The sequence below is a fragment of the Pempheris klunzingeri genome, chromosome 4 (assembly GCF_042242105.1).
Source record: "Pempheris klunzingeri isolate RE-2024b chromosome 4, fPemKlu1.hap1, whole genome shotgun sequence".
Taxonomy (NCBI): Eukaryota; Metazoa; Chordata; class Actinopteri; order Acropomatiformes; family Pempheridae; genus Pempheris; species Pempheris klunzingeri.
This window is the reverse complement of record NC_092015.1, coordinates 20,002,943-20,015,073: the sequence shown is the minus strand read 5'-3', so window position 1 is coordinate 20,015,073 and position 12,131 is coordinate 20,002,943. Positions and strand designations below refer to the sequence as shown.

Below are 12,131 nucleotides of genomic sequence, written 5' to 3'. Positions count from 1 at the left end.
CATTCTGAGCATGAAAAAGCAGAAAGCTCCTTTTCAGTCAATGGTTATTAATGTTATTAATGGAAGCTTTTAGTTGCGATCAGGTCTCTGTTAACCCTGTTACATTTACAACCTGTTTTACTGAAGTCCTGCCACAGGACACAATGTATCAGGTAATGCAAGCAATTCAATGAAAGAAGACATTTTATCATCTGTGGGACTTGTTTCCCCACAAACCATCCACAGCTTCCATCCCTGCTTAGTTTTTTCTTCAGCTAACTTGCCACTTATTTTGCCTTCCTCTGTTTTTCTTCTCCCCGGCTTTAATGTTTGTGTTTATGTGTTCTTTTGTCCTTTGTCCTCCCACTGTATAGACCCTTAAGATTAAAGGCTACACGTAGGAGGAAGGTTTAATCGACTGTAACTCACCCCACCAGCATAAAATGAGGCCTACTTCATGCTCTATTAAAGGCAACTGGATTCAGTGAAGCAGCAGTCAGTAATTGGACGTTGACCATGCCATGGATTTTTGCAGAAGACAAATTCAAGGACTTAAAAGCTGTTATAAGGCTGCCCGTTCTGTTATGTTCTTTTCGGGCACTAAAAAACAACCAGCCTGTAAAAGCTTTACAGTGAAAGACTGACGTGTTTGGAGATCTCTGAAGTGAACATGAGTCACTGTCTTCCTGTTACTGAGAAATCAATATTCTACATCCCAACATTTGTTGGCAATGGTCCAGCAGTTGGATGGACACTGATATACTTTTTGGAAAAGGAAATGACAAGTGTGTGAGAAGTTTTCTCTGATGGAGGACAGTTAGAGGGAGGCTTTGCTAAAAAAAAAATCTGCCCCTGTTCTGCTGTAAAATTCTCCAATCCTATCCACTAGTTTCATCATTGATCAGTTACTTAAGGGCCACTGGAGAAAAAAGCAGCTCTCAGCTGGAAATTCACTCAACATTTTTTGAGTGCATTTTTATGAACACGCATCCACATTTCATTCCACGTACTGTATCCCCAATAATTAAAAAGATGAAGTGAGAGGAAAAGAAAAGGGATCTTCAGAGACAAGCAACGGCAAAAGCATGAGAAATGCACCATAAAGCTTTCCAGTCAAACGCATTCTTCTTCCTGCTTATTTGCCCCGGTGGAGACATGCACTCCACAACACACTCTCAATGCATATTTTGATAATGGTTAAGGGGATTTAAAAAAAAAAAAAAAAAAACACCTCACTTGACTTGTGTAAAATGCCCAGGTCTCTTGGATATTGTTCTGCTTTCTTGCATTATTAAACAATAAATCATTTCACAGAGCAGTGCTGAAACAACTCAAACTGTAGCTGTTCCTGTTTATGGCTGCAGTAAAACATCATTCCCCAGAATGCAGCAACCTCCACAGCAGCTCATTAACATAGCAAGGGGTGCTATAAAAACTTGTATTGTACAATTCAGATTTTAACCATATATGAACATGCATTGTGAGTAATTTAGCAAACGAGCAATCAAAAACTATACTCACCTATAAAGTAATCTGTCGTCACCTGCTGCGTATTTGAATTATCTGTCTTTTCTGCCCAATTACAGTTAACATGCTGAAGCCAATATTGTGGTATTTCATGTAGTTAGCAATTAAAATGTGTTTCCCAATTAAAATCGACTCTTTGTGACATTGTCACATAGTCTTCTTTAGTCTGTGTGACTTTTTTGTTGACATAAGTTTGCAAAGCTTTAAACTAACAAATTTATCTTCTGTCATTTGGCAAATCATTGCAGTATTTTGATTCTGAAGGTTGTTTAAAACGAACGAATGTGTTTGCGCTGCAGGCTATCCTCGTTACACAGTGATTGGCGACCACGGTTCAGGAGAGCATCATTTGCGTATCCAGCGTGTCGAGCTGATGGATGATGCTGTGTTTGAGTGCCAGGCTGTCCAGGCTGCCATGAGGTCCCGTCCTGCCCGTCTCACTGTGTTGGGTGAGTCTGAATTAAACACACACGCACGCACTACAAACAAACCACGCCATTGTACTTGCGCCAACCACCTTCAGTCACTGAGATGCAAAGCAACTCATGGAAAAGGCTTCACTGGCTTTACACACCCTCATTAATTTTTCCTGCTAGTTCTGAAGTGCTTCTGAGGAATTAAGAAGCACAATGACAAAAAATCCCATAAACACAGAACACGCCTTTTTGTTCTTTAAGCTATGTTTGTGACATCAGATATTCCATTAGAACACATGCAGCATAAACGGTGTTGTGTTTTTGTTTGAATATTGAGATCAACATCCAAGGAGAACGTTAGCTCGTATGCGTCACCCCAAATATTCAAATCAGTCTATATCCTTGAGCCTAAACACTAGACAGAGGTCCTACCAGAGATGAGGGGAGCCTAACAAAAGTGGTGGTGTACAGTATGCATCTTTTTACACAGAGAATACAAGTACAGACATAAACACATGCCATCAGAATCAAAACATGAAGAAATATTCTCAGTAAATCCTGAGAACACGGGGCACATTTTGTATTAATACCACCTGAAAGGAATTAAATCAGTGCTAATGTGTCCCATTTGGCAGACAGTGTCAACATGACATAACTTTCACAGACCCTTCCATTTCCACCTTAATTTCCTCCCTCTGCATGTAGCCTCCATTTTCATACTGTAAGCTTGAGAGGTTACCGGTTCTTAATTAAACGTTATTAGGTTATCATTCAGTGTCGCCATTCCCGCCTTACTGAGTAGCAGTAGTGCAATCGCTGGCTCACGTCTCTTTCTCGGGCCCCATTCGAGCTTCCTGCTGCTTCCTCTGCCTCTCAGAACCTCCCTCGCTGGAGGATTGCTGGAGTGATGGCTAGAGTCAATGGCAGAGCAAAAGAGAACAAGGGAGAATGAGTAAGGAGGAAAAAAAGAGTTGAGAGAGAGGGGTGTCTGCCACGCAGTATCCTCGCCACGAGCGACTGATCCGCCTTATTGATCCAGCCTAATGAAAAGTGAAACTAACGATTTGTAGGGGAGAAGGCAGCAGGAGAAAAAAAGAGAGAGGGGAAGACAAATTGCGGCATAACGTTTCTCTGGCTGCCAAGCCCCCTGCAAATGGATATGAGTGAATAATTATGGATACTTCTACGGAGAGCTAAAAATGTCCATTGCAACTGCACTTTCCTACCTTCTACTACTGTCTGTCTCCCTCTACTTCATTCTCAGATCTATCAAAATTAAGCTGCTCTGACATAGTGCTTTGAACAGGAACCTTGTCATTTGATCACGGTGTCAAGGAGGGAAAGGAGGGTTACTGACAGTTTAAGATGTGCATCCTTACACTGCGGCAAGGTCACCGCCAATTGATTCGATCAATTCAACTGCTAAACTAAATTCAATTAAGGGCATTTTATGTTTCAAAGATATTATCGCTAAAAATATTATTATTTTTGCCAGTTTCTGTAGCATCCTTAGTAGCCTTGGGGGTTTCCACACATATGAAACTGCCATTTCATTTGAAAACAGCTCTGTGTAGGAGTGAACAGCTGCCATACACAGCAGATGCAAATAATTCTTGGTTTTCGTTTTTAATCCCCTTGACACTGTGCTTTCCTGATTTGGCAAACCTTACTCTGACTACTCAGAGTAATTAAAACAAAGAAACAAATTATTTGCAAATGCTTGACTTTGGACTGCAAGCAACATACAGCAACGGGGAGTGCAGTATTTGGCCCTACTGTATTTAAGCAACAAATCAGCAATGAGAAAGGGGAAGCCTTTATTACCTATTTGGTTGATTGAGAGTGAGAGAGTTTATCATTCCTCCCCATAAGCCCAAATAGAAGGGGTTTGTTTAATCCCCTGCCGAGCTAGCTGACTCCTGAACGCACTGCCAGGAAGAACTCCAGGCTGACATACACACTAGGTAATGGAGGAAATATATGCAAGGCCTGTGTCACTGGAAACTCCAAGCTGTCAATTACTTGCCAGTGGTGACAGAGTGTGTCTATCGACTTGGAAGACAGCTACGGCCCCACACACCTAGGCGTGCACACACACACACACACACACACACACACAAATATATAGGCATATACACAATATGCTTACACATCCACCCGTGCACACACACACACGCAGCCTCCCTTCTCCAAACTGACAGCAGAATAAATCTAAAACTCTCCTCTCCATCTTTCATAACTCCGTATCAGCCCAAACTCCTCCATGTGCCATATCAGAGGAACCTCTCTCCTCTTGACTTTGATAGGCTCGGAAGTAACATAACATAAATATTTACCAACAAATAGAGGAAGACCTTTATCACTGCCAAAGAACAGATACTGCACCGTGTGCTTTCCATTTTTCTGCTTTTCTTAATGATTTGCTGACTTTGTCCTTGAAAGCCAAACAGGTCTGTGGAGACAAAGACGTGGCGGCAGTGATCTTACCTGACCTGTCCGTTCACAAGAAACTGTGTAATGAGTAGCAAAAGTCTTTGTTTTAGTCGTTTCGGCTAATAGTCCAGAGGCAGGAGTAATGAAATGAAATCTGAAAAACACTGAACACATCAACATTTATGAACAATAATGAAGTTCCTTCATCAAAAAATCTCTAAGAACAAACTTGATGGTGAACTTAAACCTTCCAAGCGTTTGCATGGCTTGCAGGCTTACCCTCAGATGCCAAAGGAGAATCAAGGTCTTGTGAATTAGTCATGAAGCCAGAGAATGGAGGGTTTCAGGTCCAAAAAGACCCCTGAGGCTAATTATATCCCTTGCAGCGAGTTGGCTCTGCTCCAGACCTTTGCTCTAATCTTTCTACCTTAGGTTGGGGACCACTAGAACAAAGGGAAAGGAGATCACCATTGTTTGATTAAGGTCTTTGGCTGAAAAACTACTTTAAGGAGTTCTGTTTTTGGGAATCGGGAGCTTGTCATAATGTCATAATGACATGTGGTGCCATGTATTGATTCATTGGTGACATTTTAATAGATCTGTCTGTCTCAGATGTTTTCGTTTCTCATCCTTTCTCTCTTTTTTTCCTGTATGACTCACTGAATCAGCCATGGATTTCTTTTTTGATGGACTCATAATTTATTATACTATATTTAAAGGGCACACAGTTAATGCAGATACACTTTGTACATGCATGTAATCTTCATTAATTGAAGTACTTTTAAAATACAAGTTTTAAAATATAAGTACTTACTTAACCACAGATAAACTCCAAATATAACAAAGTGGCTGAGATGACTCCTCACTACTGGCCTCATTCTTAAGTCATTAGTTAGAGTTCTTCTCTTCTATCACTATACTTTTTATGCTGACTTTGTCAAACTCATATACAGTCCTCGTTTCTTTTTCTAATTACGAGTCTCCAAAGGATTCAGCAGCGTCGACTTTCAAACTGTGGCAAGAGCGATCAGCTTGGTTTACTTTTAGACGCATTTTTGATAAACATTTCATGATATTTTTACCTCAGTGTTCCAGCTGCCCAGTGCAGGGTCATGAAGGTCATATTGCGGACCATGCTACTGAGAACAGGCAGAAGTCTGGAAATGTTTTAAGAGGTTAAGATAAAGCTTGACACCTCATTAGGAAACAAAATCTTTCACTTCACTGAAAACAAAGAAAAAACTCATAGATGTCACGATACCCAGCAATTAATAATAATCCAATATACATTTATAAAGTATAAAAACAGCATGCAAGCCAGTGTCAGTGCTTTAGAATAGTGTCTGGAGACATTACAGTGTCGTCACTTTTTAATCATACTATGTTAGGACTTAATTACACTACTAGATTTACTTTAAATTCTATATCTCATTCATTCCATTATTAGAACTAAATGTCTGTAGTTGCTGCAGGTGGACCCACAGAAATCTTTCAAAACGACAGGCATTCATAAACCCGGTATGAAGCTAGTGTTCCGACACACATGATTGATAACATGCCATTTAAATCAGCCAATTGTGAGCAAGATATTTGTTTTGCCTTTCCTGCATTGTTAATATTTTAAACCCGTACTTCAGCAACAATACGAATGTACTCAAAAGCCCAAGGGTATCTTTTGTTATTGTTGTTTCCAACTGCCAAAGCTGAATCAGCCATTTCTGTGGATAGGTCTGCATTAATTAGTTCTCAAGGATCACACTCCCATCCTTTAAGTAATGGAGGTGAACCTTGAGAAGTTTGGATGCTGAGCACAAGACATTAAATCCATGAATGTGTATTTTCTCCAAACCACTGTCTGTGATGCTTCCCCGGTTGTAATTTGGCTGTTGTTGTTGCTGTTGTTTCTTGGAAAAGAGCTTACACAATAAAGCAATTTGCCTCTGTCCTCTGTTGGTCTGTTCACCTGTGCTATTATCATTAGCGGGGCATGCAGTATTTAGTGTATATCTGTGTGAACCAAGATGTGAGACACTCACAATTCCACAGCAGTCCAAAAGTAATTTTTAAAAAAAACAGCGTTGTGCCTCCTGTTTCAGTAAGTTTGTCTTTTTTAAAAGATGATTTAGGTCTAAGTAAGCATCTCACTGGAAGTGCAGGGAGAGATAAGGTATCCTAAATGGCGCTCATTATGGGGGGGGGGGGGCGACGGCTGTAATGTTTATATTACACTGCCTTTTCCGCCATTTTGTTTGAAACACGTGAAGGAATGATAACTGTCTATGATATCAGAAAGGCTGTGAACAGGTGCATGATTATGGCAGACAGACTGTATGTAGGATGTTTTGTTTTTTTTCCTCGGCATTTCAACAGAAGGAGGAGAAATGACACAAATACATCTGCGCTCTGCAAAACAACAGTACCAACTGTGTACAGGTGCTGAGCTGATTTGAATTCACACTCCATTGTGAACAGGTTTGCCTCAGCTAACTGTAATAGTTATTAGCAGACTAATGATTGGCATGAAGGAAACTCTGAAACCGTGAGCGCTAGCTAATAATTGGCAGACTCTTGAAATAAGAACTTTTTTATTCTTAACTGTGCTTAGGGAACCTCAATCCCAAATTCCCAGTCTCCCACCCTCAAACTCACGCACATACACGCACAGCTATATAGCGCAACACAGCCGGGTGGTGAGCAGCGATGTCAGCACCCTCCCAATCTGTGGAGAGCAGCTTCTGGGGCTGCACATGGCTGCGCTGCGAAGGAGCAGGCGCTGCACGTCTCTGACAGCTCTGGCATCTCCCCCACTCCTCATCTTCATCCTTCCTTCCCTCCATTTTATTTGGCACCGTTCATTTGGTAGCTCATGACACCAACACTACAAGAAGATTACTGTTTCTGTTTCGCTCATATTGAAATATTACCAAAAAATGTGTCCATGCATGCCACAGCTTTTGCCTGTTCTCCTGTTTGTCCCCTATTAGATTAATTTCCATCTGCTTTCTTCCTCTATCGCTTCTTCCTGCTACTTCCTTCTTCTGTCCTATATTTGCCCTCCCAGTTTATTATTTTTAACCATGTGGTAGCACACGCTTCCCTGCAAATTAGTCCTCCGCTACTTTTCATATTTTATGTATACATTTTGTACTTCCATTCTGTGTGTGATTGCCATCTGTCATCCTGTTTGTGAGAGTGAAATCATTTTGTGTATTTCTTCTCATTTTTCTTTCATTCATTCACTCGTACCCGTGTGTGTGTCAGCGTGAGTGTGCTCGTGCATGTGTACACACATGGCCGAGGATCCTCTGGCTTTCAAACAGATGTACAATGACAGAACTTGAAGAGGGCCGGTGATTTGAGCCAGTGAGCCACGCATGTCTCTTGTATCCACCTGTGCTGGGTATTCCTCTTCCATCCTTTTTGTCTTCTTTTTTTCCTGATCTATCTATCACAAACTCTGCAAGCTGTCGCAACGGGGTGACAGGCGGCCCGTGCAAGCATCCTTCTCAAATAGACAGGCAAGTCAGGAAGCTCATTGTTGTTCAGGACACGTCTGCTGAAGCACAGCGCTACAGCAGCTACGCATTGCCAGCTTCCCCTTCCCAACACCATCCAGCCTCCTTGCGAGGAGCCCTCCCTCATTCTTTTGCCTCCAAATTGCTTTTTCTCCCCTGCTCGCACTCCTCCAAAACCGGGGCGATTGCAGGATTTCATTAGCCGCTTTTGAGAGGTTCCCCCAATATTGGTTCGGCATGGAAAACCTAACAGGTTCACCATCTGCAACACCAGACTGAAGAGAACTTCTCAGCCAACTCCAATTACTTCACATTATCAGCTTCCCCTAACATAAATTCAGGTTTTATGTTTTCTCTTTGGGGAATTTTATGTTTGGTGTTTGAAGAATGCATAAGTATCACAACACAAAAGGCAGCTTTATGACCCTCAGGGTTTATTCAAGCCCCTCTTGGAGGTGACGGACTTACTACATTGCACTGTTGAGTTAATTACACATCAATATGGCTTGGTCTCATTTATGGATATCTTTGATTATGCAGTAAAAGTAAATGATCTCACAAAAGTCCAGCCTTTCTGACATCACTGTGTCTTTTTTTTCTTTTAGAATGAGGTGTCAAAGGTGGGGTTTATAGGAGTTTATAGATATATAGATAGATATAGAAAGATATGTCTAGTAATGGTAGATTTGACGAAATGCATCAGTGAATCCCAAGTCTTATCTCTGACTGAGTGAGGTGATGAGCCTCCATAAATTTAGAACCTTTCAACAAAATTTAGGCATTACCCATCTAAGGGACTAAGATAGGTTAATATAAATTGTAGAGGACCATTTGGATTTTTCCAACAAAAAAAAAAAAAGTGTTGACTCCTTGGAGCTGGTCTAATGAATTCATGGGTAAAAGTGATCCCAACAAACTTTTTAAGATGAAAAAGTAATGAACTGGCTGTATCTTATGGATATTTTGACATTTTCAGTTGAACCACCCACCTTACATCTTTAATTAATACAGACATGCAAAAAAAAGCACAAACTCCTTTGTGACTGATCTGCTCTTAGTTATCTTTGATTTGTATTGGTAATTACTAGAACACATGTGAATGTCAGTTTGTCCATGTCTGTGCATGCACAGGAAAATGCAAATTTGTGAAAGTGTTGAAAGGGATTACATTATTATCCCTAAGAAAAAAGTAGTGAGTGGAGCAGAGTTTGCAGTGAGTCAGCCCTGTAATTAAAGAGGAGCGATCAATCTGTACCACTGACCACACTACTTATGCCAAGTCCATCGAATGGCTGCAGTAAAGAGCTAATTTAGAACCATTAGGGACTGCCGAGTTTGCAAACAGCCCAGTAATGATGATGGCTGATTCAAGTTCAAGACTTGGCCTCTGTCAGACCTGGCAGTCACAAGGCAGGATCAGTTGAAGATCCCAGATGAAGGGAAAGAGCTAAATATCTATTTAGATTAATTTTTCCTAGTCATTCATTTATATTCAATGGATGTTGGGTTATTGGTCAAATCTTCACATTTCTTGAGCAAACGTAAAGGCTTTCACCTGCCAAGAAACAGAGCACCAAAGTTTCCTCTTTTACCGGACTTGTGTAATCAAGTCTAACTGCCTTGGCAGGAAGCTTTTTTCCATGCTCTTTTAGTGAAGGTGATTTCAAAAAGATGCCAGAGAAGCACACGCTGAGAGCCTTGTGCATGTGCTAGTTCAGGCCGCCTGTCAACTGTCCTCACATAGGCATGCTGCGCATTCAGTAAGACCTCAAACACAATGGCGGACAGAAAGATACAAAGGTATGTATGCAGGATGGAGGCAGCCAGCCATGGCTCCCTCTCCTCCTTGTCTGTTCAGCGCTCACCCTCAGTGTCTTGCTGGCGGGCAGCCCTCCAGGGGGACATGACCTGAAAGTGTAGCAGTGCTCTGTTTGGTCTGCCAGTGACCTCCTCTCTCTCATGTAGCTCCACTATGCACAAAATCATAAACTCCTCTTGCACCGTACGCTCTGACATCCCCTAATGGAAAACATACGGCAGAATAATAGTTGACAACTGAGATTATTAAAGGTCAAAGGGAGGCACGTAGTGACTTATTGAAACAGTCTGCCAGGGTATAACCTCATTCATTAGTGGTGTCGTCTACTGATCCTATAACACCTTTTTTTAGACACTCCTGTGTGTTAATATGTTTATAGGGGGAGTATTTCCTTTCAGAGAGAGCCTTGAATCCCTCCCTGAAAGGTTTGACTGTGTTTGCAATAACAGAAACATTAACTCTGCAATTTTGAGGTACCTTACTTGAATAGTTTGACTGTACTCTACGTCATACTTCTACTGCACTACATTCTGGAGGCAAATATTGTACTTTTTACTTTTTTACTCCACTACATTTATTTAACAGCTTTAGTTACTAGTTACTTTGCGTACTTATATTATTAATACAAAATAAAAATCATCAAATAAATAATGACATATCATTAACATTAAATGTGATTGAGTGGCCGTGGCTCAGAATGGCGGTGCGATCCCCAATGTCAAAGTGTCCTGGGACAAGACATACATACATCCACCCTTCCTTCCATTGTCAATGCCTTCCTATCCATAATGCATGAGAGACGGTGTACACATTGGGTTGGGCTGACACAGAGACATACAACCATGCACGCTCACATTCACACCTACAGACAGTTTAGAGTCACCAATTAGTCTAACCTGTGAGAGGAAGCCGGATTACCTGGAGAGAACCCGCACAAGCACTGGGAGAACATGAAAACTCCACACTGAGAGGCCCCAGGGTCAACCTGCAAAGGCCACCAGGTTTGAACCTGGAACATTCTTGCTGTTAGGCAACAGTGCTAACCACTGCACACTGCACCTCAAATTGCTCCTGAAGTACAGCTTTGGAGTGTAAATGTGTGTGAATGAACAATCTCCTCCACTCCTTAGGTGCCTTCTTTATAAATGATAAGTGAATGTAGTTTTAAAGAGCTTTGAGTGTTCGATAAAAGACTAAAAAGGTGGTAGTACTGTCCATTTACCATTTAACACATAAACACATCACTAATATAATCCAGTAACATAGTAGAAATTCTGAAACTGACCATTCTGCATAATGTCGGCGTGCTTGTGGTACTCAGATTTTGATGCCAGTACTTTTGTACTTTTACTTAAGTACATTTTTGAATGATGGAAATATCTGAATTCTTCCACCAATGATCTGCGCCAAGTATTCAAGTCTGAGTCCTATCAGTCGCATACTGTCAGACTTTCCTTTCTAATCTCAGCCTCTCCATAAAAACCCTTTTATGGCTGTCATATATGCTTGACATTTAATTAATGTTTCAGTCATGTGTGCAAGAGAACACTGACAGCAAGCCAATAACACTAGATCTTTGCAATCAACTGTCACAGTGCTTTCACTGAGCCTCACATTTTGTTCATTTTCTGTAATGACAAATGGGAGAGCTGTTTGAGAGTCCCAGCTCATAGTGCTTTTCACATGCTCCGTCTTATTTGCATACCATGCTGTAGCTCTATTCTTAGCATAAGAATAAACTAATGTGATCTTCTTGACCTTGTTTCCAATTGCTGATAAAGAACCAGAAGGTGACCACATTCTCACAAAGATTCTTTCTTACTTGCCGAGATCAGCACACTCTGTTGTCTTCTGATCTGCTAGTGCTGACCTGAGATTCCTCTACCTCCCCCAACCTCTCCCATATTAATGAAGACCAGATGAAAGGGAGCCTGCCAGAATTAACACTGCAATTCAAACTCAAACACACAATGGGAACTGTGTCTGAAATAGCAGGCCCAGAGTTTTTAGTTTGGTCTAGTTAGAGTCCAGATGCCACTGTTCCCACACTGGTTGGATTCAGTCCTTACTTAGTGTAAATGTGTGGTACTGATAGGTATGTTTTTCCATGTTTTTTAGTATTTAAACTTTTGTAATGCAAAGGCATTTATCATAAAAACATAAGACAAAACTGGTACCCCCATACACAAATCAACCATAGCACTTGAAGACAAAGAGGAGCTTGTCTGTGACAAAGAACTGGAGTGGAATGTTACTGTTGATGACCAAGTGGTACTCCACTTGCACTGTATGACACTACAAATGATGTGTAACCATTTGCGCAATAGCCAAAAATCTACCACTTAAAGTTATAACCCTTAAGATTTTCATCCTGGTTGATTTGGTGACACCCCTGGTAATGTGATAACAGCAAGTGGAGTTTACAGAAAACACTCCTTGAGC

At 41.1% G+C, this 12,131-nt stretch overlaps 1 protein-coding gene across 1 annotated transcript in view; it reads left to right on the top strand.

Moving 5' to 3' along the window:
* The window catches only part of kirrel3b (kirre like nephrin family adhesion molecule 3b), a 60,096-nt gene that overhangs the window by 4,029 nt on the left and 43,936 nt on the right, over positions 1–12,131 (top strand). Inside the window, exon 2 of the mRNA XM_070829444.1 lies at positions 1,806–1,955. Coding sequence (XP_070685545.1) covers positions 1,806–1,955 — 150 coding nt within the window. The remainder of the gene's footprint in view (positions 1–1,805; positions 1,956–12,131) is intronic.